Source organism: Amblyomma mixtum, chromosome 1 (genome assembly GCF_055824585.1).
Source record: "Amblyomma mixtum isolate Tamu chromosome 1, ASM5582458v1, whole genome shotgun sequence".
Lineage (NCBI taxonomy): Eukaryota > Metazoa > Arthropoda > Arachnida > Ixodida > Ixodidae > Amblyomma > Amblyomma mixtum.
In genome coordinates, this window is record NC_143012.1 from 80,481,544 (window position 1) to 80,507,507 (window position 25,964).

The 25,964-nt window shown below is 51.0% G+C and overlaps 1 protein-coding gene and 2 pseudogenes across 3 annotated transcripts in view; 1 reads left to right on the top strand and 2 right to left on the bottom strand.

The window, feature by feature from the left end:
* Nucleotides 1-6,896, bottom strand: part of LOC149366914 (uncharacterized) — a 30,340-nt pseudogene extending 23,444 nt beyond the window's left edge.
* LOC149366909 (uncharacterized) overlaps nt 1-25,964 on the bottom strand; it is a 127,094-nt gene that overhangs the window by 81,246 nt on the left and 19,884 nt on the right. For 2 of the 3 annotated variants that reach the window (XM_089553240.1, XM_089553224.1), the window contains one exon: nt 24,325-25,075. The exons of the other annotated variant lie outside the window; for it this stretch is intronic. In XM_089553240.1, the coding sequence (XP_089409366.1) occupies nt 24,740-25,075 (336 nt within the window). In that variant the 3' untranslated portion in view covers nt 24,325-24,739. Of the gene's footprint in view, nt 1-24,324; nt 25,076-25,964 lie in introns of those variants that run through there. 3 annotated transcript variants of the gene reach the window in all.
* LOC149366915 (uncharacterized) lies at nt 7,246-22,704 on the top strand (annotated as a pseudogene).

The window sequence follows — 25,964 nt, forward strand, 5'->3', positions numbered from 1 at the left end:
GTGAGTGCTAATCAAAGCTGTTGCTGTTAATGGCGCATAATTTGCGAGCTTACTACTACACGAGCGTGTTCCCTTTGCTTCACCTATTACTGCCTGCATATCGATATATTTCTACGGAGGCGAAATTCTAGGGGCCCGTGTACTGTGTGATGTCAGTGCACGTTAAAGAACCCCAGGTGGTCGAAATTTCCGGAGCCCTTCACTACGGCGTCTCTCATAGCCTGAGTTCCTACTGGACGTTAAACCCCACAAACCAACCAACCAAACCTAAAGGCATACGAAAAGTATTCTGGCGCGGCAGTTTGAAGCGAAGGAGCTATTCGTTCCATCAATCATTTCGCATCTTTTTCAACTATCTTCCGTAGTAGCTGTCATTTTCTCGAACTGCGGACGGACCGACAAAATCTGCAGACAGTGAGCGGTGAAAAATTGGCAATTAAGTGCAATATTTAAGTAAAACTTTTTCCATACTTACAGTCCCAGCGCCGTGTGAACCAGGGCTGGCACAAAGCGCGCCGCTTTGTCTCCCGATGATTTATACCACACAGCGAAAAATTCAGGGGGCAGTTTTTTTTTTCAAACGAAAATCCATTTACGACGGTACAGTACGCACAGTGCTCTAGGACAATGCTTTAGTTTGACTGTCTAAAGTTCGTAGAGGGAAAAGCCTTTTCCTCACCACTTTGACTGCCTCTGTCGCACTGGTGACGTCACCACTGGATGACGGCACACATAATAATTACTAATTACTAAGTAATGACAAGTCACTAATTAATGGCTAATTACCTGTTAATTGCTAAATGCTAATCAACTGATAATTAGTGACGCTTAAGCTTTGCCTTTAGGAGTGGAACGCGACAGCGTGTTGTACCGCTGCCAGGGAGTCCATGGAACGCCACCACCCTCTCGGCGCGATGCCTTGCCGTTTGAACGCAACGCTTTTTCAGGAAGGAAATGTCGCAGTAATTCTTTGACAACTCGGTGGACACCTGAACCGCACCGTAGAGAAAGGGAGGAAGTGGGAGTCAAAAGAAGAAAGAGGAAGAGGGGCCGTAATGAAGGAAATGAAAATTGTATTTGAGGAAAGGAAATTACGCAGTACCTGTTTCAGATATTTACAAGGTGAAGAAAGTATTTATTTGTTTGAAGTGTCTCTACATACACTTCAGGAAGGAGGTCAAAAGGCGTGGTGCCTGACGAGGGCGTTTCTCCCTGGGGTAAGCAAATTGCATTCGGCACTTACATACAAAAGAAACGTATACAATAAATCTAGCGGTCACCGTGACACTTGCTGCCTTATTAAAAAAACTGTACAGCAATGTTACATTAGCTTCAGAGTTATTGAAACGCATGCTGTTAGATTACACGGAGGTATAAAAGAAAAAATGGCTGAGGCTTAACTTGGTTAAGCTTGGAGAATACGAAGCATCATCGTGTCGCGTAATTTGGAGGCGCACAACCACAGCGACGGCGCGAGGTGGGCCCCCGTTTCTCCACTGTCGTGACGTCATTGTGTCACGTGGGGTGACGTCATGTATCACGTGATTTGGAGGCGCACAACAGCGACGGCGCGAGGTGGGCCCCCGTTTCTCCACTGTCGTGACGTCATCGTGTCACGTGGTGTGACGTCACGTATCACGTGATTTGTAGGCGCACAACCACAGCGACGGCGCGAGGTGGGCCCAAGCAACCTCTTAGATATTGTCAATACTTCATTGAACAATGCATGGATTCCAAGCATTTGGAAGATAGCGAAAATTATTTTATTGAGGAAAGATGCTGGTAAAGGGTACGTTTTAGATAATATTCGGCCAATTGCACTAACTTCAAATTTAGTCAAATTAATTGAAAGGGTAGTGCACAGCCGTCTCACAAAACATGTTCAGGATGTTGATGGCCTTAGCCCAGCACAGATTGGCTTTCGTCGCGGATGCTCTATATGGACCGCGCATGTGGATCTTGAGAGTAGAATCCGGCTCTCGATACGCAGAAGAGAAGTTTCAGCTTTGGTGACTCTTGATGTAGCAAAGGCCTATGATAGTGTAGAACATACTATTTTACTTGACAGACTTGCGCAGTTCCATCCTCCAACCTACATTTATGCATGGATATCTGAATTTCTAAAGGACAGATACTTTTACTGCGCAGAGGGTACCCTACGTTCTAATACTTACCATCAATCAAGAGGAGTGCCGCAAGGCTCGGTACTATCACCGCTGCTTTTTAATATTTTGGTCAGTGACGTCCCCATCCGTCCTGATATAACAGTTTTTGTGTATGCAGACGACATAGCTTTTTTCGCCTCGGCCACGGATATCCATTCGCTTTACCAGATTATGCAGGGATATTTGGATGCTCTTGGAGTTTGGTTGCACCGTATTAATTTATCCCTGAATGTTAACAAATGTGGCACAGTGGTATTTCCTCCAGTCACGCCTTTGTACATTTCATTAGCCCATCACTCTAATCTGATTCCACAAGTGGAATCTGTTACATATCTAGGTGTTACTTACCATGCAACCTTAGATTGGAGCCTTCATATCAAGAACAACGTGCGTAAAGGAGAACGCGCTCTAGGCCGGCTGACACGAATCGCCAATAAAAGGTTTGGGATGCGCCGCGACACATTGTTGTTACTTTACAAAGCTTATGTAAGACCTATACTTGAATTTGGTTGCGTTTTGTTCTCTGGTAGCGCAAACTACAAGGTCCAACCCCTAATCTTACTGGAAAGGCGCGCTCTACGTCTCTGCCTTGGTCTCCCAAAATCAGTTTCAAACGCCCTGCTTTATCTCGAAGCCAGTATGCCCGATTTAATTTCCCGCTTTCAAATACTCACGGTGCGAACTTTCCTCAGGTCGTTAGACCCGATGACTAATGTCAGTACTCCTATTTTTGTGTCTCAGCAGGCCTTATTTTTTTACCATCATTGGCCACGATATAAAATGCCACAAATTACCTTAACGCAGAAACTTTTAACCCCGATTGGTGTTGATCTCAGTTCCTTGCAGTGGGTTGATGACACGCCGGCAGCAGTGGAATTCCATTTTGACCACATCTTCCCATCTCATGCGAAACACATGCCCACAAACATTTTAAACGGCATTCTTTCTGGTCATATAGCGGAATTCCCCCATCATGTGGTGCTTTCTACTGATGCCTCCGTCAGCGGCCAAAAAGCTGCAGTTGGCATCTTTTCGCAGGATTTGGCATGGAGCTATTCTGTCCGCATCCCAGATTATATCGCCATATTCTTTGCGGAATTTTTGGCTCTTGGAATGGCCCTGCACAAAATTCCGTGTCATGTATCTCACGTGATCATCCTGGCTGATTGTTTGTCAGTTTTAGTCTCCCTTGAAACTTCCCAAAAATATTTTTTGTGCCGCTTCCTGCGATTTTTTGTCCCGTCCACTTTAAAGGAGGTCCGTTTTGTCTGGGTTCCTGGTCATGCGCGCATTCATTCCAACGAGGTGGCTGATTATTTAGCAAGGTCAGCTCATGACGGGCCAGTAACGCATCCCGTCCCGAATTTCAGTCTGCTGGCGATCTCCAGGTTTCAGTGGTTCCAACACATATCGGCCAGGTTACGCGATCCCCTACTAAATACTGCTGATTATCAGCACTTAGCGTATAAATGGAACGTCCGTTCGTGTAAAACCAGGCAGTGTGAGGTATCAATGACGCGACTGCGGTGCAGGATTCCCAGTTTAAATTTATACCTATGCAGATGTGGGTGGTCTCCAACAAACCTATGTGACTCATGCGGGGTCGTTGAATCTGTGGACCATTTCCTGCTCTACTGTCCAAAGTTCGCACTTCAGAGAAAGATTTACCTGGAGGTCCCTCTCTCCAGGTTAGGGCTCCCGTTATCTATGCCAGTGTTGTTATCGTTCGGAGCGAGCGCCAAAGGATTTGCTTTGAGTTCAATTTGTGGGAATCTACATGATTACATAATTGCAACTGGTAGGTTGATTTGCTAACTCCTTTAAAAGTCTCAGAGTTTTTTTGTTTTTTTTTTAATTATTATTATTCTCGCCAAAATGTTCTTTGTTATTTCACTTCAAATATTCTTCTGTCGTTTTTCATGAATACATTTTTCAAAATTCATGTTTAATCCTATGAAAATTTTCTTATGTATACCACTACACCTTGGCCAATCCCCCCACATGGGTATGTGCCATTATAAAGAGGTGAAGAAGAAGAAGAAGAAGCTCGTTCTTCCGCAAACGCCATTGCGGAAGAACGAGCTTCTTCTTCTTCTTCTTCACCTCTTTATAATGGCACATACCCATGTGGGAAAATTACAGAGGAAAATTACAGAGACCGGCTGACCAGGCTTGACCTCATCTGACCGATCTTATCTCCGTGTACCATCCCCCGTGGTGAGGGCCGGAGGCGTCCACGTAGTATACACCTGTTTTGTTGCCATAATATCGGGAGAGCAGGCGGGCGGCTGCGTCTCCTGGCTCGTTTCCTCCCTACCCCTGATGAGCAGGGGCCCAATAAAGTAACGGTGTGCGGGGTCCGTATCACGTATGCAATTTTGATAGATTCGATAGCCTAGGGAGAGAGTGCAGCCTTGTCCTTCTTTCCCACAGGCCCTTGGCGAGTCGGTGATTATGTATTTTTAATCGGAATGCGAGGCCGCGAGAGCAATCGCGACCTCTTCTGCTTGTGTTGCACTGCTGGCTCTGAAGGTGAAGCCGTTAACTGCGTTGTGGACTACCGCGGCCGTGTACCTTCCCGTGGTGAGGGCCGGGGGCGTCCACGAAGTATGCACCTGTTTTGTTGCAATAATGTCGGGCTAGAACTTGCCCTCGTGCCAGGCGCCGACCATTATAGTCTTCGTGTGACATATTGGCTGGAAGAGGTCGCAGAAGAAGGGCGCGTCTCCACAGTTCTGGGATGTGAAACCTGCCTTCCATGGGAGTGTTGTGTTGCATATGAAGTCGAGCAAGAAGGCGGCAACCCACTCCGTTTGCGACAAGTACAGTCGTTTTCAAAAATGCATGGCCCACGGCTTCAGTGCGCCGAGCGGCCGCGGGGCCGAACCGCGGCGCTGCTGTCTCCGACCGGCGCTTGCTGCGAGATTGGACCGCAGCCTTCGCCCTCAATCTCGACCTGTTACGTAACACGCCTGATAAAGTCCATGTGCGGCGTTCGCCTGTGTCGCCGCTGGTGGTGGTGTAAAACATTTACTTATACTATATACAAGAGAGGTATTGCTTGGACCGTGCCTGAAGGGCCCGGCCCTCACAATCACTAGGAGGGATCCCTAGTCCGGGACCTCTGTGGCCTCCGCGGCGGCCCGGGCTCTTGTCACCAGGGCTCGTTGGTCCTGGAGAGTTGAGCAGCCGAGCAGGGTAACCTCCCAGTCCTCTCGGGTAGTGTGAGGGTGGGGTGGGAAAGCAGGATTGGCAGGGCATGCCCACACCATGTGATACGTGTCCGCAAACACTTCCCCACAGTGTGGATACTCGCCCGAAAAGGCCGAATTGAAATGTTTGAGCACTGCCGGGCACAGTACCGTGTTGGTGTAGAGGCGAAGTAGCCAACGCTTCTCTGCCTTCTTGAGGCCTTTACAGGGGGGTGGGTATCGGCCGTGAGCGTTTTGATACAGGAGAGAGATCTCCCGAAAACTAATAGCCGGATGAAAATCAGTAGCCTGATCAGGCGGCGATAGAGGCGATGCCCGGTGGTTAAGCGCGCGGGCGGTAGTGTCCGCTACCTTATTTCCCTCTATCCCCGCATGTGCTGATGCCCAGATGATGGTGCGCCGGTTTGGGAAATACCGGTACTCACATCTGTGTAAAATTTGGAAAGTACGATCTGGAATTTGGCACTGTTCAAAATTGCGGCAAGCTTCCCTTCAGTCGGTGATAATGACTCGGGACGCTGGATCCGCAGCTGCAAGTGCGATAGCAACTTCCTCCGCGAATGTAATGTTGGGGGCACGCAAAAGTGAGGCCCTGAACTGGGTTGTTTTGGTGGACAACGGCAGTCGTGTACCAACCCCCATGGTGTGGACCGGCCGCGTCCGTGTAAAATACCCCTGGTCGAGCACCATACTGTTTGGAAATGGCCTCCGCTCGCGCGAGGCGGCGGCCATCATGGGCACCTTTTGTCATGTTACTGGGGAGGGGGCGAAACTTTAGTGCGAAGCGCCAGGCCTCGGGCATGGATACCCGCTTCTCCTCTTGGGTTGTGCAATTGATGTGGAGGCGGGTCAGTAGGCGGCTACCGGCACGTGTTTTGCTTAACCGCAAATATTGATTGCTGAGATGAGCCTCGCACAGCTCCCCAAAGGTGTTCGTCATCCCCAGGCCGAGGAGACGTTGGTTGGATGTTGCAATTGGGAGGTCGAGAGCTCTCTTATATATTTTTCGGAGAATCACTTCGAGAGCGTTCTCATTGCATTTGCGCAGGTGGAGGTACGGTGCCGAATACAGGATTCGACTGGTTACGAATGCATTGGCCAGCCGCTGGGCGTCTTTGCATCGCAACCCCCCTCGTTTGTTTGATACCCGGCGGACCATACGGCCCACCTGATCCCCCACCTTGCGGAGTTTCTTCAGCGTGGTGTCAATCTTGCGGTTCTTTTGTATGTAGAGTCCCAATACTCTGATTTCATCGTGTTCAGGTATCGGGCCACTAAGCAGGGGGAGGGCAATTTTGGTTGTGCACCTTGGATTGGGACGTATGTTCACGAATTCCGATTTGCTCTGGGAGCACTCAAGGCCGCAGCGGTGTGCATAATCGTCCACAATAGCCGCCGCTTGCTGCAGGTTGGCCTCGATTTCTCCAACCGAACCGTGTGTTGCCCAGAGGGTGATGTCGTCCGCGTACAGGGCATGCTGCACACCCGGGACCTCACCCAGGAGGTTAGGGAGCTTCATCACGGCCAGATTGAAGAGAAGAGGCGAGGGGCTCGGTCCGAAAGAGAGCATGCGGATATTCGCGGGTGTATGCTCGCGTCGTGTGGGCGCGAATATCCAGTGTTATGACAAGGTGCTCCCGCTTTGCCGCGCTCACTTGCCGCTGCTTTTCAACAAGTGTAGGCTCGCGCAGCGCCTAGATACGGCGGTTTGCAGTGGCGAGGCTTTGCTTCTCTGTTCTAATTGCGCTTCGCATGTATAGTTGTGCCAAAATCGCGGTGTAAGATTTTTGCATATCGTTTTAATGGGAAAGCTTTAATGGCCCATTCCGAGAGAAGCCGGTGGCGTCTGTGAAGGGAGATGGTACAAAATGGAGGGTGCCCTCATCGGCAATGCCTACATCATCAGGAAAGTAAAGCTGCGTAGGGGTGGGTTATGGCGTATTGCTCTGGAACAGGGGTGGATTCTACTGGATTGCGGCGAATTACGTAGGATTCAGTTGTATTACGGGCGTACTGCGGCGGATTCCGGCGGATTGCGATGGATTAAGACTGGACTATATGAAATTAGGTTGGAATACTTTGAATTGGGTAGATTAAGAGTGGGTCATGTGAGTTGCAAAAAATCGCAGGCCAGTTTTTACAACATCGACGTTCGAGGAGCGTTCGAGTAGCGGTCCGGAGAGGTAGAGAAGGGCCTAGAATTAGCACGGTCGGCAAACGGTTGGCGGTAAGCGTATGACGAATGCGTAGCGTCTAGGGAGAAGTCCCCGTACGATGAGCGACGAGGATGACTGGTGGCAAATGTCGGGCGGTAAAGCAGGCGACGAGTATGTAGCTTCGTTGGGGAAGTCTGCATACCATTCGCGCTCGTCGCGCTGACGCCGACGGCAAACACGGACAACATGTCCGCGAAACCCGCAGTAGTAACACACCGGGCGACGTGCAGGCGGACTCCAAGCAGGACACATTGCGGGGCTCGGGGACAGGGAGGCCGGAGTTTGCTGGACGGGCTGTGGATGGATTTTGTGCTGTTGCCCCGTGTGTTTTTTCCGTGAGTTGTTGCGTTGCTTTCTTGTTTCTTTCCTTTTTCCAAGCGCATACCAAAATTAGTTTCCTTTCCTAAAAAAGCCGCCTCGTTTATTGCGTATACCTTTCGTGTTTGTGTTAAATACAACCTGCAATCTCACACATCCTCACAGTGACCCATGTCGTGGTTAGAGCCCTGGCAAAATAAATGAATATGGTGAGGGAGTTTCTTGACACGAGCGACCAACTTATGCAGAAGCACCCGAAACCAAATTCTTACTTGTTAACAATTTTTTGCGGCTGTGCCAAAACGCCACCGGAGCGTCTCTTCCAAGAAGCAGCCTCGGCCAACGCGGAGGCAACTGCTAATAATGGATCTACAAGCCAGTGTGGTGGCGTGGTACCCTGATGAGATGGCAGCTGAACATGCGGAAGATCAGCTTTCTGAGAATTGTGACAGTCCACTCACCGCACCAGCATGACAACTGGAATGTGTGTCATACGCCAGGCAGCTGTAGAACAAGTAGCTCTGCATGCTCACCAACTTTGCAGCCCTGCATGCGTTCACCAACTTCGATACCATTAGAGGAAAACACTCGCCTGCCAAGGTGTGTAGTTGTCAGCTGCAGTGTTGACCGTGATGAGGACGAGGAGCCTTCACAGAGGACTACTACTGCCGCGTGTAGTAAGTTAAGCAGCATTTATGCTGCCACTACCATCACTCCGGAAATTTCTGTTGCCAGCAGTCTACATTATGGAAATAAGTGCAGCTCCTCATGCCTCCCCCATGTATCCACTGAGCCCTCTAGCCACATTTTGGGTAACCTCAGTGGTAGCACTTCTCAGAACATGCTCCCTTCACTACAGCTGAACGACATTAATTCAGAGTGCAATGGCATAGTGGTGCCAGAACTGCCACCAGAAGAAATGGCAGAGTCCTGTGCCAACCCCGAAACTTCCAGTCCCGTCTTGTTCGCTTGCTCTGGAAGCGACACCAGCAAAATCTAGAATCTGCACGCAATGTCACTGCAGAGCTGAAGAAAAGGTACAGCGACTTAACACGGAAGTACAAGAGGCTAGAAATGCTACACAACCAGGCAAAGGCCTCTATTCGAAGCCTTAAGCGACAAGTTAAGTCTGAGCGCCAAAAACATGACTCCATGTCCAAGATGACATTCCTAAATGAAGACCAAAAGAAGGTAATGACCAGAAAAACAAACAGAGGATGCGTTTGGTCTGAAAAAACAATCAGAACATCGCTGCAAATCAAGCATGCATGTGGTGCAGCTGGTTATGAACTTCTGCGATCATTATCGTATCCCCTGCCTTCAAACAGAACCCTGATCAGGAGGTTACAAAACATTCACTTCCTTCCAGGCGTCCTCGATGAAGTGTTCGATGTATTTAAACGGAAAGTGGAGGCCATGGAAGATATTGAAAAGGACTGTGTCCTTTTCATGGATGAAATGGAAATCGCTCAAGGGTACGATCATGACCATGCCTTAGACTACCTTTTTGGCAGCACAACCCTGCCCGACATGCCAGACAATGTTGCAAATCACGCGTTAGTGTTTATGGTAGGTGGCCTAAATAAACTCTATAAGCAAGTGGTTGCATACCACTTCACAGGCAGATTTACTGATGGACGGCTGCTGAAAGACTTCGTTTTCAGCCTTATAGAAAGGCTCCACAGCATATCACTAGGAGTTCGTGCTGTAACCAGTGATATGGGATCAGCACATCGCGCAGTGTGGCGGTTGCTAGGGCTTTCTAGCCACCGAAGCTCTAAAACAGTTAGCAGTATACCTCACCCTCATCTTGAAGGTAGGCTGCTGCATTTTATGGCAGACCCAGCACATGTTATAAAAAACGTTCGGGCTCAGCTTCTGCGGGTAAGCTGTTTCTACTTGAGCACTGACACAGTGAACCAGCAGGGTCTTCCTGGCAACAAAGTCGACATTAAGGATGTAGAGGAAGTACTCCAGCATGACTCTGATAACGACCTTAAGATAGCAAATGGCTTGTCTGCTGTCCATGTGAGCACTGGACATTTTACCAAAATGAAAGTAAGCATTGCTGTGCAGCTCTTTCGAGAAGCCCCTGCTGGTATTCGCTACCTAATCCAGAAAGGAAAGCTTCCAGCAGAAGCAGAGGCAACGGCTCGGTTTTTCGAGCTACTTTGGAGATGGTATAGTTTAATGTCGTCCCGTCATCCTGCGCTTGCTCTGAGCAAGATAGATGTTGCCAAGAATGAAGAGGCGATAGCAACGCTTCACCTTGCCCAACATACGTTGCGACATGTGAAGATGGGAACGGCACACTGGAAGCCGTCTCAGGCAGGCCTTCTGATCTCCCCATCTGTTGTACTTAGCCTTGCAGAACTTCTGTACCACCGTGGGTACACATACATCCTGACCAGTCGATTGAGCCAGGACTGCCTGGAAAACATTTTCTCAATCGTGCGGATGAAAAAGCCTACCCCAAGTGCATACGATGTGAAATTGTGCTTTGAAGCTAGTTTGTGTAGGGCAGTTTCTGCATACATCGAAATCATCTAGCTATGACACTGACGACAGCCTGCACCTCGCCGAGCTTCTTGGACTAACTCTTCGAAAGCAGCTTGTGGAGTTATGAGGATGACGAGGAGCAGCTAGAGGACCTTATTATTGAGGAAGTTTCTTCAACTGAATGTGACATTCTCGCTTACTTTGGAGGATTTCTTCTCAAGGCTGTATTGAAAGCAACAGGGAATTGCGAGCCATGCAGAGCAGTATTAGTTGGAGAAAAGGAAAGCTACAACGCCCTCATCAACTTAAAGGAGTACGTAAAGGGAGCTCACAACCTAATCAGGCCAAGCAATGCTGTGATGGGTGTTCTGGTTCAGTTTGAGGAACTTTTCAAGGCCTTTGTCACAACTGATACCATCTTGGACAAGAAGGCTCCATTCAGAACCATATCAAGGTTCCTGGCTGAAAACGTGGAGGTTAATCTCGAAGGAGTGTGTAGTTGTCACAAAGAAAAAGTTGAAAGGTTGCTCTCCTGCTCCTGAGAAATCCGAGCTTCTTCTCCTCAACCATTCCTCCTACCAGCGCTCACACAACCACTTCGTCTCTCTCCACCTTTCTGGCTCTCCCATTCCTGTCGTCACACAGTGCAAAGTTCTTGGCTTCCATTTGCATGCGGCTAAGAATGTGCAATCCCTTCCCCGCGCTGTCACGACCTGCCACTGTAACTCACCTCCTGCGGCGCGTGGTCACTCGACGCTCAGGTCTCCACGAGGCTCACGCGTGCCGAGTTGCCCACGCGCTGGCCCTCAACAAGGTCTTGTACTTTGCACCCTACGCTTCCTTCACTCAGACTCAACTTAATGCTCTCGAGACTGCCCTTGTGGGCCTCTACAAGGCAGCTCTCAACCTCCCTATCACTACCTCTACCACTAAGCTCTTTGCCACAGGCCTCTTCCATCTTCTTCGTTCTCTTCTCAGTCTCCATCGTGACTCGCAGCTTGCCCGGCTTTCCCTTACCCGTCAGGGTCAGTGGTTATTGACTCAAGCGGGTATCTCGCCCATTCCAATCTCCCCGTTTACCTCTCCTATTCCCACCCCCGCCCCCAATCTTCGTATCCTTCCCCTCCCGACCAACATGTCCCCCGTCCTGCACGCCGGACGTCGTCATGCGGCCGCACAGCACCATTCCCCTCTCTTTGATACCCAGGGTGTAGCTTACACGGATGCCTCCTTCGTGGCTCCTCGAGGTTCCTGCGGCTACGCCCTGTACCATACACACCTCCCTGCTCCTGAAACCGACACCAGCGGGCCGTATCTACACCCTCCAGACGCATTGTCCCTCGAGGTCCTCGCCATTGCGCATGCCCTCCAGTCATTTTCCCTCCTTCCCTCTCTCCAAGAGTACACAGTCTATTCAAACTCACAAGCCGCTATACACCACATACAGAAACGCACCCTGACCCCTTCTCTCCAACAGGAGGTCGAACGAGCGGTCTCCGCACTGCAGCCTTCCATCGTTTTCCTCCGCTGGGTCCCTGGGCATTCAGGGATTGACGGCAATGAGTTGGCCCATCAGCTCGCCCGCGGCACACTTTTCCGGGCACCGTTGATCCCCTGGCCCAAGCGCTCGGAGGACGGTGGGAGACTCACCCTTCGCCGCACCCTTCGCCATCGCCGCTCCGCCTCGACAAACGCCTTTACCCTCCCCCTCATCCATCACTCACGGTGCCGGAGTCTCGCCTTCTTCGGCACATTCAGATGAATGCAGTTATCACCCCGTCCCGCCTCTTCCTCTATCGCTATCGATCGGACCCTTCCTGTCCCAACTGCCCCTGTATCTATGCGGACCTGACCCATTGCCTCTTCTATTGCCCGGCTGCTCAGCAGTCAGGTTCCTTCCCCCCACCCTCTCTATCCATCACCACCTGGCTCGACTGGCTTGGCGCTGAAGGGGAAGAACAGCGGCTTCTGGTCGCCCAGGCGGTCGAATTGCTCGGCCTGTAAATTATGGTCTATTAAAAGTCTTTTACTACTACTACTACTACTTTTGGAGAAGTATGTTCGCTCACGGTTGCGAATGCATCTTCGCCAACAAAAGGCTCGATGTGTTCAGGCACATTCCAGCAAGACGTGTGCTGGAGTAAACCTGAAAACTTTAAAAGGGCGCAAACACACACGACCACAAAGTACAAGAGACGAGACACAAGCGCCGACTGTCAACTGATTTTTATTGGAGCAAGGGAACACCTTATATACACAGCAGCATACACAAGATAAGAAGTTGCAGAACGCACGTGCGAGCAAGAGACACTGCGGAAAAAAAGATACGAAAAAACCAAGCAAGGCGCTCAAGGGGTGAACAGATTAGTCGCATCTAAAAAACAGACCTCAGCGTTTAAGAGAGATATCGAAGGCTTGCTAATGCAACTGTTGCATATTTCATGATATGAAAGGCTTCCAAGCTGAGACGTGCCGTCTTATCAATGCTTTTGCCGAGAATCTTCGTCTCATGAAATCGGGCCACGCAACCACTGCAATTACTAATATGCGCAACTAAATGTGCGTACTTGTCTTTAAAATTCTTAACATTTCTTGAATGGTCCCCTAATCGATCATTGATGCAACGGCCGGTTTGGCCGACATACACCTTCCCGCACGTCAAGGGAATAGCGTAGACCACTCCCGTGGAACATGTCGCAAACCGATGCTTGTGATTAATTTGGCACCCACTCTTTTTCGGGCCACAGATGCGGGGGCATAGCCCTCCCAGCTTACTGGGTGCCGAAAACACAACCGGCACACCGTGCCTGTTGGCCACTTTTTTTAGGTTGTGAGTGGTCTTGTGTAGGTACGGCACAACCAAAGGTTTTTCGGCCTTTTCCCGATTACAACCGGTCATTCCTGTTCCATGCTTCAACTTCTGGAGGAGGGTCTCACAAACAGCAATCAAGATCGAAGAGGGGAACCCTGCCGCTAAAAGTCGGCTTATCTGATTAAGGAAGCTATTTTGCATTCGATGCGGGCACGACTTCCTGAGAGCAGATTCCATGCATTGCAAAGCTATCCCTCTCTTCACAGTCTTGGAATGCGCCGAGCTATATGGCAGCAGATCTTTTTTCGCTCGAGGGTAGTAAGACCAGCAAACGTGAGTTTCACAGAATGTTAGTTCGAGATCTAAAAACTGTAAAACAGATGAGTCAGGTAGTTCATGGGTAAAATTTAGCCCAAGTCCATATTTTTTGAAAGCTATTAAAACTTCATCTACTGTAGAGGGGTAGGTGAAGGTAGTCTGTTTTCTTAAAAGCACTAAAAAGTCGTCAACATATCTAAAAATCTTTAAAATCCTTCCCCCATTAAAATACTTATCTAAAACTTTGTCGACCTTAGCTAAAAAAATGTCACAAAGGATGGGAGCCACGCAGGACCCAATACAAATGCCATCGCGCTGCAAATAAGGCAGGTTGTCAAAAACAATAAAAGTTGACCTCAAGTAAAACTGCAAAAGATCAGTAAAACTCTCCACAGTCAAACCTGTTGCATTCTGGAAACACACGTCGCCGTTGGCTTCAATACAGTCTTTTACAGCCAGCATTAGCTCGCCTTGAGGCACGGAATAGAACAAATCTTCTACATCTACAGAGAAACCAAATCCAATATCTTAAACGCTGAGGTCTGTTTTTTAGATGCGACTAATCTGTTCACCCCTTGAGCGCCTTGCTTGGTTTTTTCGTATCTTTTTTTCCGCAGTGTCTCTTGCTCGCACGTGCGTTCTGCAACTTCTTATCTTGTGTATGCTGCTGTGTATATAAGGTGTTCCCTTGCTCCAATAAAAATCAGTTGACAGTCGGCGCTTGTGTCTCGTCTCTTGTACTTTGTGGTCGTGTGTGTTTGCGCCCTTTTAAAGTTTTCAAATATGAACCAACTTGCCCAAAAAGAAGTGTTAATGGAGTAAACCTATCATAGGTCAAGGAAAAGAATCGGGAAAGGTTTTTGTAGGCTGCTCTTTCTAATTCTGAGCCAAGTGGCATAGTGTGAATACAGACTGTTTCAGGGTTGTCTGCTGGGTGCAACATATTGATTTCTTTCCTTTTTTTACTTTGCATGGCAGTAGTTATTAATAGAAAACATTTTAAAGTAGGCACTTGACCACTGTGCCGCATAAGCAAGTTTTGCCTGATGTGTAAAGCCATCAGCCAGATGAAGTTTACTTCATAAGTAAACTTCCTGTTAGAAGACTTCGATGAGCAACGCACTGCACAACTACCTGCTGTATTTGTGCATGGGCCACCGTTACATTCACTGTATGTAAGCGTCTCCACATCATGCTGGTTTACAGTACAATCCTAACTCTCCTTTGTAATCTCTTACATTTTGTGTTAATGGTGTACAGTTGTGCCCCATTGATAGGACCCCTGTTGATGTGGATGACTCGAATTATGGACACCTTTTGGACCTTTTGAATGGGGACCAACTTTTCAATGCATTTGCCCCTCATTAATATGGAACTCGCTGTCCGGACTATCGACAGCGTGAATATGCACGGAGCCCACTGGGACCCATGCATTTTTGTCCCATTAATACGGACAATGATAACAAAATTCTGATTCTCTCTACCAAATGTTTCGCCCCATGCGTTCTGAGTGCAGAACAGCAGCAACAGGCAGTGCAAAATTGCAGATTATACTGTAGTGATGGTCTTTATATGTGGCTTAGTGTTTCTATAGTGGCGAGGTCATGCACCTTACTTATCATTGCACACGTTGCATGAATGGCTGCAAAAAAACTTCGAATGAGCAGTAGAGCGCCATAACTACTGAGCCACCGCGGCGGCTGCCGGCAATCAGGTGCAATAGAGCCTGCAAAAAGAGCTGAAGAGGCTAGGTCACAGGACATACTCACAGCAGGAAAAAACGACGGACGAGAAGAGGCGAGACAAACACAGCGCTAAATTGAGAGTGCCGATCCCATCGAATACCCATACGAACGAATGAGCTGAGACCAGATTTCGTCGAGAATGCAGCCTTCCTACCTTCCGTCGTCGGCCTTTTGAAGTTAAATTGCAGCCACGTGCGGCATATTGAACTGCGATAACAGCTCTGAACGGTTTCGAGTGTGGAAATGTATGCACATGCAAGCGGTACCAGCGCTCCTGAACACCCGCAGAGAATCAAAATGGCTGCCGGCCAAATTTAGCGGCCGATACGTCTCGCTATGTTGGCCACCATAGTCTCACGGAGGTTTTTCCGCCAGATTTGGGGCGGCCTGCAGCGATATATTCAGAGATGTCACCACCCTAAAAAACCGGTACATGCAGGCTCCCTATGCCGTCGCGTCTGTCGACACACCTGCCGACGCTTCTGTCGACACGGCTGCCGACGCGTCTGCTAACGACAGTATGAGGCATTAAAGGCTTTCGCCTTAATACTGCACTGCTGTATTTCACGTCGGAACCGCGTATGTGCGCGAGCGTATTCGGCGCGACTTGTGCCTCGAGAATAGAGGAGGACGGCAGGCCCATGGGCGGGCCGAAGTCCGCCTGCCCGAGAAATAGAATCTTGCGCAGCGCGCCGGAGCGCTCGTTAAACACGTCCGTCCGCCGTGAGCGCTCTGGAAGCCACTGCGCCCTTTTTTAGAGGCTCGTTTTCTTCGCCTACTCTCGAGTTCTCCGCTTATAGCATGCGCTGAAAAAAATGCTCCGTATGTGTGTATAACGGCAAAAGGAATTCCTCTCCATCTTTTTTTATGAATCACAGTTGAACGGTGACGAGGTCGCGGCCGCACTCTTTGATGAAAATTTACCTGCAGTTTTCTACAGTGCACTCAAAAACTCGAGTGTAATCAACAGAAGTGTTGAGACGCGGAGCCTTCAGACAACCTCGAGCTCGGTACGCATTCCGCCAAAGCTGCAACACAGGCGCTGCGCTTCTGCGCTACATCGGAGGACGGACGTTCACTAAAAAGCACCGCTGGTTGGCAGTCTGGTAACTGTGGAGGGCCTATTTCCCAAGAGTCAGTGCGCAAAAGGGCCCTCGGCAGCGGCGTCAGAGGAGGATGGCTTGCAGAGGCTGAGCGCACTCTCTCCTAGTTTTCTTTCCTCCATGCTCCTATCATTGTAAGGAAAGGAACGGCGGATAACTGGCTCCCTGGGTGGTGGTGGTGGAAAACATTTACACATGCACTACTGGAGGTATTGCATGAGCTGACCCAGAGGGGGCCAGCCCTTACAAGTATTAGGTGGAGGTCCCTAGTTCGGGACCGCAGTGGCGTCGGCCGCCGCCCGGGCTCGCGCGACCAAGGCCCGTAGGGCCTGCAGGTCAGAGCAGCCGAGCAGGGTCGCCTCTCAGTCCTCCCGGGTTGGGTCGGGGTGAGGGGGGATAGCAGGGTTGGAGGGGTAGGCCCACACCATGTGCTAAATGTCCAAAGACTTCTCCGTACAGTGCGGACAGCTGTCCGAGAAAGAAGGGTCGAAGTGTTTGAGAGCTGCCGGGCACAGCAAAGTATTGGTATACAGGCGAAGCAGAAGCCGCTCCTCCGCCTTTGTCAGTGGACGCCTGAATCGCGCTTATAGGAACGTGGCGTAGTGAGAGGGAGATGCGGGCTGCAGGCATTGCCAACGTTGTGCCAGAAACGCGGTGTTGAAGGCATTGGCCGTCGGCGTACCTTAGCATTGGCGCTGACAATGTTTTACACTCCGATCATTTTAAGGAAAGGAACTGTGCATAACTTGCTTCCTGGGTGCTGGTGGTGGTGAAAACTTTTAATTGTTGAAATAGAGTTTGGGAGCCACAGAGTGGCCCCGCTACATGGTCGGCGTCCCTAGTCCGGGACACCGCATGACGATGCCCCGTCTCTCGCCCATTTCACCAGAGCCCTTTGGGACTCAAGCGAGGAGCAGTTGAGGAGGGCAGTCTCCCATGCCTCTCTGGAAGGGGTAGGGGAAGGGGGGAGGTGGGGATTTTGAGTACATGCCCACACCATGTGGAAGATATCACAGGTCTCCCCACAGTGGGGGCATCGCCCATCCGTGTTTGGATCGTAATGCTTTAAGATTGCAGGACAGAGTAGAGTACCTGTCTGCAGGCGCCTTAAAGTTCGCTCCTCCGTCTTACTCAGCCCCTTTGCAGGGGCCAGGAAAAGATGGTGGATGTCGCTATAATGCGTTATAATTTCCCTGAATCGCAGCAGCGGCTGGTTAGTCTCCGAGCCAGAAGAGGTGGGATGAGGAGCCCGGTGAATAAGCGCTCGGGAAGCCGCGTCAGCGGCCTCATATTACCTCGTAAGCCCTGGTGGCCAGGAGCCCAAATGATTCTTTTTGGTGTTGGATCAGTGGCAGTCCGTCTTAGAATACAAGCAGCTAAGGGGGAGGTCTCCCCTGCCAAGTAATGATCACATGCTTTTCGGGAGTCCGTAATGATGATTCTCGAATTGGCGTGGGCGGCAGCAAGCGCTATCGCTACTTCCTCGGCTCGCATTGAATTCGGGGCGCGAAAAGAGAGTCCATCAACGTGAATTTCCTGGTGAACGACAGCGGCCGTGTAAAATCCCGTGGGCGATGGGCCTGCACACCGTCTACATAATACACACCGGGTCGGGAGCCGTGTTGTCTCTCAAGAGCCCGAGCCCGCGCTTGTCGCCTGTTTTCGTGCATGTCGGTGTCCATGTTACGGGGGAGCGGGGAGACCCAGAACATATGGCGCCACAGTACTGGGATGCTCCGCCTCCTCTGGAGTGCAGTCGTGTTGGATGTGTAAGCGGTTTAGCAGGCGGCGCCCAGGGGCCGTCTGCATGAGCCGCGTGTATTGGTTCACGAGGTCGGCCTCCCGCAGATCCTGGTAGGAGTTTAGCACCCCCAATGCCTTGAGTTTGGCATTAGAGGTAGCCGCCGGGAGATCCAGGGCTCGCTTAGTTGCCTTGCGGATGATGGATTCTATTCGCGCCTCGTCTTGCTTAGTAGTGCGGAGATATGGCACGGCGTAGAGGATCCGGCTAGTCACGAAGGCATAGACGAGCCGAAGCGCGTCCCTGCCCCGCAGACCGCAACGCTTGTTGGAAACGCGGCGGATCATGCGCCCTACCTGTTCGCCTACTCTCTTGAGTTTCACAATGGTGGAGTCCGGTCTGAGTTTGTGGTGAATGAAAAGGCCCAGAATACGGAGCTCCTCCACCTCTCTAATAGGACCTCCTGAGAGGGAGATGTGAATTGCTGTCCTATCCTTTGGGTTCGCTCTGACATGCAGAAGCTCTGATTTCGCTGGAGCACATTGGAGCCTACAGTCAATAGCATACGCATCGACTATGGAAGCGGCCTGCTGAAGGCGGGCCTCTATGTCCCCAAGGCTCCCCTCAGTGGTCCAAATTGTAATGTCATCTGCATATAACGCGTGTTGAATGCCTTCCACCCGGGCCAGTCAGCTTGGGAGGCGCATCATAGCTATGTTGAACAGGAGCGGTGATAACACCGCTCCCTGAGGGGTACCACGTGTTCCCATCATGTAAGGGCTGTATTCCTCGCCCTCAATCCGAAGAAAGGCCTGGCGATTAGTCAAGAAATCTCTTACATACGCGTAGGCCCTAGCCCCACAATCGGTAGAACTCAAGTTGGTGAGGATGCTTCCGTGTTTAACATTGTCGAAAGCCCCTTTCAGATCAAGGGCGAGGATGGCTTTGTCATTGTGTTGCATAGTTGTGGGTCGTATTACATCCCTGTGCAGCTGGAGAAGGACATCCTGTGCAGACATGTGGGGGCGAAACCCGAACATGGTGACTGCAAAGAAGCCCTTACTCTCCAGGTATGGAGAGAGGCGATCCCGAACCATCGTCTCCATAAGCTTGCCCGCACATGAGGTCAGTGATATGGGCCTGAGGTTGTCCGTATTCACGGCCTTACCTGTTTTAGGGATAAACGTCACAAGTGACGTTTTCCACTCGGGAGGGAGTGTACGCCCGTCCCAGATCTGGTTGATGTATTCTAATAAATGGAGGTAGGCTGAGTCCGGTAGGTTCGCCAACAGGTTCACTGTTATGTGATCCCGTCCCGGAGCCATACCCCGGCGCATTTCTGCTAAGGCCGCCTTAAGGTCGTGCAACTCAAAAGGGGCATCAAGTGTTTCATTAGGCCTGCCAGAGTACATGTACTCAGGCCCAGGCGGGTCCTCCGTACGAAAGAGATATCTGTCGCACAGAGTGTCCGCAAGTTGCGCCGTCGTACCTTGATACCCTTGCAGAGCCCGCCGGAGCTGCTTTTGCGTCTCCCCTCTCGTTTGGGAGGGGTCGATTAGACTGCGAAAGAGACGCCACGCCCCCTTCGAGCTCATCTGATCTGCTGCGGCGTCGCAGCGTGCTATCCAATTTGAATCTGAGAGTTCGGCAGCATACGCTGCAGCCAGCTCTGTGAGTTTGGCTTTGCGGTCGCGTAATTTGCGATTAGTTTTCTGCTTTTTCCACCGTTTAGTTAAGCTCCGGCGCGCCTCCCCCAAATGTAGGAGGTGGGTGTCTACTGCAGGGATCTCTTCGGTGGTTTGTAGTGTTGTGACGTGTTGTTTCTGAATGTTGTATATGTGGTTAGCCCACTCCGCGTAGCCGCCGGAAAATAGTACGGGAGGGATAGTGTGATTTCGGAATTTGTGCCAATCGGTCAACTTGGCCTGACCCCATTTTTTGCGCGCTGCCTTCGCCATGAGTGTAATCCGGAGAAGGAGGTGATCGCTGCCTAGAGAATCTCCCAAGTTCTCCCAAACAGCTGCTCTAGCATTTTTAACGAGAGAAAGGTCTGGACCCGTGTCGCGGGTAACCGAATTCCCCACTCGGGTGGGATACGCCGGGTCCGTGAGCAACGTGAGGCTGAGGGTGTTGATGAGCTCCGCCAGCTTACGTCCTCTTGCCTGTTCGAAGTGGTATCCCCAATGAGGGCTGGGAGCATTTAAGTCTCCAACCATCACTAGAGGCTCTTTGGCTGCCATTTTTATCGCGCGAAGGAAGATTTCATTAAAAGTTACGCGCGGCTTATGCGGAGGGCAGTATATGTTGAGGATATGTATTGACGGGTCGCGGCGTCTGAGAGGCAGTACCCGGACCATTGTATATTCTTGCTCGGTACTCAAGTCTAAGTCGACCTGAACCACGGTGTAAGCCTTATTCTCCAGGATGCACGTAGATGGGCCCCCCTGAAAGGTGCTTTACCCCGATCATTCAGCGTCTATGCCGGGCTCCTGCAGGGCAATGAGTGCCGGCATGTCACCTAGGGACTGCAGGTAGAGCTGGAGGTGTGACCGTTTTTTCCAAGCTCTGAAACCCCTGCAGTTCCATTGGATGATTTGGAATTTTTCAAGGTTTTTATCGTTCCTATTAGATCTGCTAGCCATCTTGTTCTATTTATTTACGGGCGAGCGGACTAGCTCTGGCCGGGAGCCAGCGCAACCCCAGCGCGGGGCCGCACCGACCCACCAGCTGCCAAGCCTCAACCGTGTTCCTCCGCTGCCTGGCGGGAGGCTGTCTTACGTTTGAGGTGAGGGGTTTCGCAGCTAGTGGCGTTCTTAATTTGGGTGCTGACCCAGGGCTGCACGGCTTTAAGGACCGAGTCAGTGACCTGGGCCATAAGGTCGGGAAGTGCTTGCGTTAAAGCTGCCCTGAACATGTCCTGGAAGGACTCGCGGACTGCTGACATGATTTGATTCGGGAGGGCCGCCACTTGCTCCTCCAGTTGCTCGGTTTGGCGCTGCAGTGCCTCTAGGCCGGCGACGCGACCAGCAGATCCAACTACCGTGTCCCCGCTCTGCCGCGAGACGCTAGTGAGGCAATATGTTACGGATGATCCGTCATCCTCGTCATCTGGCTCAGCTTCTTGCATTTGGTCGGATGACCCGGCCTGTTTGGCCTCTAATTCTTGAATTTTGCGCGCTAGAATTTGGTTCTGGCGCCTGAGGTCCTCTACCTGCTGCTGTAGGGCGGTTTCGGTAGGGGAGGGACGGGTAGGGGAGGGACGGGTAGGGTGCCAGGAGACTGCCCTACTCCAACTGCTCACCTGTGGTTGGACGGGTGCCAAGGGCGGGAAGTCCCTGGCGTTGAGGACCGGGGGCACCGCCTGGGTCCCGGACTTGACAGGTTTCGATGTGCCGGGTTTGGCCTCGGTTTCCTGATCGGCTGGCGCTTTCTTGGCCTTGGGCGGAGGAGCCTGCTTGGGCCCCGTCTTTGTCTTCGGTTTCGATCCGGATGGGGAGCTAGGTTTGATGGCTTTCCGGAACCGCCCGGCACAGCCAGGAGCTCCGGTAAGGTGGCCACCTCCGCAGATGAGGCAGCTCGGAACACAGTCATGTTCTGCCGGGCCGTCAGGTGTGGCATCGGGAACCTGGGCTCCGCAGCGTTTGCAGCGTCCCGGCTCTGGTCGCGGGCACGCATCGGCCCGATGGCCCACTGTGCCACAGCGGTGGCATGCTGGCACTGTTTTCTTGTGTACGCCTGAATCGCGCTTACAGGTACGTTGGTTGGTGAGAAAGAGATGTAGGCTGCAGGCATTGCCAACGTTTTGCCAGAAACGCGGTGTTGGAGCCATAGACCGTCGGCATTCATTGTGTTCCTTGGCGTTGGCGCTGACAGATTTTTAACTCTCCGATCATTTTAAGGAAAGGAAGCGGGCATAACTGGCTCCCTGGGTAAGCGGACGCCTGAATCGCGCTGTTGGTGGTGAAAAACATTTATTCTCTATTTTTTTTGTTTGTTTACAGAGGTGATTAGGGTAGGGCCCTTTCGGCCTTTTCCTCTCATAATACGATGATGAGCTCCTATTCCGGGGCCCCATGGGCAAGCAACGCCGCCCGCGTCCATTGAACCAATGCCTTTTAGGTTTTCAGGTGTTATTCTACAGGCCGCCTCCCAGTTCTCTCTGGTAGGGTTGGGTGGTTGGTTTATGGGGTTTAACGTCCCAAAGCGACTCAGGCTATGAGAGACGCCGTAGTAGAGGGCTCCGGAAATTTCGACCACCTGGGGTTCTTTAACATGCACTGACATCGCACAGTACACGGGCCTCTAGAATTTCTCGTTGAGGGGAATAGATGGGTTTGGCTGACACGTCCAAACCATGTGGGAGGTCTCAACCATCTCCCCACAGAACTGGCACGCGCCGTCAAAGGATGTGTTGAAATATTTAAGCGCCGCATGGCACAGTACAGGGTTAGTGATAATTTTGATGAGGAGGCGCTCGTCAGCACGACCCAGTCACTGACAAGGGGCCATGTAGCGTCGGTGCTCCTCCTCGTAGTAATCTGTGATGTGTTTCAATGTAACTGCGAGATTGTCTGATTGGGAGTAGGCTTCCAAGGACAGGGAGATAGCCTGGGGAGAGGGTGCGCGGGTGGCTTGATCAGCCAGTTTGTTTTCCGGAGCACCTGGTGACAGGGGGCCCAAATCAGGTTACGTGCAATTGGATCGTCGCTTCGGCAGCTATACTGCTGTATGCGCCAGGGAATGGGAGTAGCCCATCAAAGCTCATAGTTTCCACAGGCCCCTCGCGAGTTGGTGATGATGCGTTTCGACTTGGAATTACTGAGATCCAGAGCAATGGCACTCTCCACCACGTGTGTTGCGCTGTAGGCTTTGAAAGTGAGCCCGCTGACTGTGATTGTGTTGTGTACGACTGCGGCTGTGTACCAACCCCCCGTGGTGTGGGCCAGCAACGTCCACGTAATACACGTGTTGTTGGTTACCAAAGTATCGCGCCAAAGCTTCCGCGCGCGCCTGGCGACGACGTCTATGGTCTTCTCTGGACATGTAGCGGGTAAGGGGTCGGACACGGAAGGCGCGTCTCCAGCGTTCTGGCACTCTCTTCCTTTCCTCAGTGCGGTAGTCGTGTTTGATGTGTAGCCGGTCCAAGAGGCGGCGACCGGACGTGACTGCTGCAAGACGCGTGTATTAAGTGGGCTTCTCGAAGCTTATTGTACGTGGGGTGATGAGATAGAGATGTGGGCTGCATGCGTTAGCACTGACAACGGTGAGCCAACTCTCGTGATCAACCATTAACTGCCACCTGCCAGGGTGGCAGGGCGGGGGAAGGGGGGGACTTTAATGTACAAGTGCCGTCAAAAGTAAATGGAAGGCAATACTAACGAAAAAATTTAATCATTGCCCCCCCCCCCCCCTAATTCATGCATCCTTGAATACATATATCCAGCCTAATTGTGATTTTGCGAATTGCGCTGTTCACCAACAAAGATGGACCATTAAGCTTTAGATTTAAAGAAGTTAAATTTTTTGAGTAAGTCGCCTTCCATTTACTTTTTACGGCGACGGTACATATAAAGAAAACAGGAATTTCTTACCACTTATGCGGGAGAACATCCCGTTCGTCTCGCTCGTAACACCTTTCCATGGCTGTGACAACCTTGCTAAATACTTGCACAGACCTCTTCTTTGAGAACCAGGCATTGGAGCAGCAAATCGACCACATATCCATCTACTTCTCCAACAACAAAGCTTCCTTCATTACAATCAAGAACTGTTAGTAGAGTGTTTCTTGAAGGAGGAAAATGTGTGAAAAATAACAAGTTGTCTGTAATTGAGAATACCTGTCTTGCTTGAATTCTTTGCCTAAATCTATCGAAAAGCTGAAACAGCTGATGAGCCGCGGTGAAATTTCGCATTAGGAAAAGAAGTAATCGTCGGGAATTTTTTCTTCCAAGAAGGCGTAAATTCGATGTTTCTGATCAGTTAGGCGAAACTTTGGCCCTAAGCAGTAGTCTGTCTTTGACACACCACTGCCTTAAAAATTGTAAAAATACTACGGTGTGGTTACCCCGTCCTGGATATCGCAAACTGGCTTGATTCGTGAGCAGAATGACGTGAGGAATGAGTCGACACACGGAGTTGTCATGAAGTTAATAAATTTACTATTCGCAATAGAAAAATCGAAATAAACGTCCGCTTCAGCAGTTTTCACTTGGCGGGACATCCAGCTTCAAGCTCCGAACGAAGTCACAGGTGAAATGCTGGCACAGGCCACTCGCTTGCTCGGAGCTTGGCAAGACCTCCAAGAAGTGGCACGAACTGGGCACGGCACTTCGCACACGCTCCAGTACGCGCTCCGTCATGTGGGGGCTGCTCACAGCGAGCCACTGCAACTAAGGTGCAATCCTTAACATTTTGTAAAGGCGCTCCTCGCCCACCTGCGGCCTCCTCAGGCAAACGTGTGTTAGACACATCTCTCGGCGTCCCTTCGTTCGCCTGTAGCCCGAGTCGAATGCTTTGCCGGTGAATGCCGTGTCGTCCCAAGAACGAAACACGGAGGCTCTGAGCGTGCAGGAGCGCGAGCGTGGCATCCGTGTCGTGCACGCACGAACGCTCAATATCCAACACGACGAGGTTGGCGATCGAGGGGCAGTTTGTCTGTCAGGCTTTCGTCCTCGAACAGGCAGCAGCCTTCGACGCTAAGGGCACGAAGCGACGGGAACGGCTCCAGCGTGGCACGGCCGATGGCAGACGCGAATCCGCAGTCGGCGAGGTCCAGTAGCTGGAGGCCGCGCTGGTACGGCCGGCCCGCTTCGGCGGTGAAGAACTGCCCTGGACTGAACCGCGACTGGCTCAGTGATAGGCGAGTGCGAGTCGTTCGCAAGTCGCACATCGTGACGTTGTTCGCTCGATGGTGACGCTTGTGGAAGCCGCGAGTGACGTGCACAACCTGCGAGTAAGCGAGAACAGTTGTAGAGCCTCTCGTTCACGAAGAAGGCTGGCAGAAATGCGCGCATTTCTCACAGATTCGCGCTGCTGCTTTAGCATTCCTGGGTAATCATCGTCATCATCATTACCAATCTGACTAGGCCCACTGCAGGGCAAAGGCCTCTCCCATGTGTCTCCAATTAACCCTGTCCTTTGCCAGCTGCGGTCACTCTATCCTAGCAAACTTCTCAATCTCATCCACCCACCTAGCTTTCTGTCGCCCCCTGCTACGCATGCCTTCTCTTGGAGTCCACTCGGTTACCCTTAAGGACCAGCGGTTGTCTGGCTTTCACGTTACATGCCCTGCCCAAGCCCATTTCACTCGCGTTTCTTCCCCCTCCCACTCCGCCCGGTTCCGATCTCCTACGTTACACCTATACTTTTGCTTTCTATAGCTTGCTGCATTGTCCTTATATTGAAACCTCCTCTTTAGCCTCCGCATTTCTGCCCCATAGGCGAGTACCGGATGGCACGTCCTTATAACGTTCCGAGATCGGAAGCGCAAATGGTCGCTGCTTTTTCTCCCCACTTTTATACGATTGAAATATATTTTCCTGCAAAAAAAGAATGGCGAGAAGTGAGAAAGAGAGTTTAAAGGTACTTTGCGTCCTATCGAGACTCTCGTTTTAGCTGGCTTTTCCCACATTTGTCGCCTAGATTTTCCCCCCTGTTCGCCAATATTTGCCCATCCATCCGCACCACTGACAAGTCTTGAGAATAAGATACACTCGTGCATTTGTATAAAATACAAGTAATAAATTACGCGTCAGTAGGAATAGAACCAATGCCTCTTCGATTCTATAAGCGGACGCGTAAACCAGTTGGACGTGGCCATTTTCTCTTTATGGGCG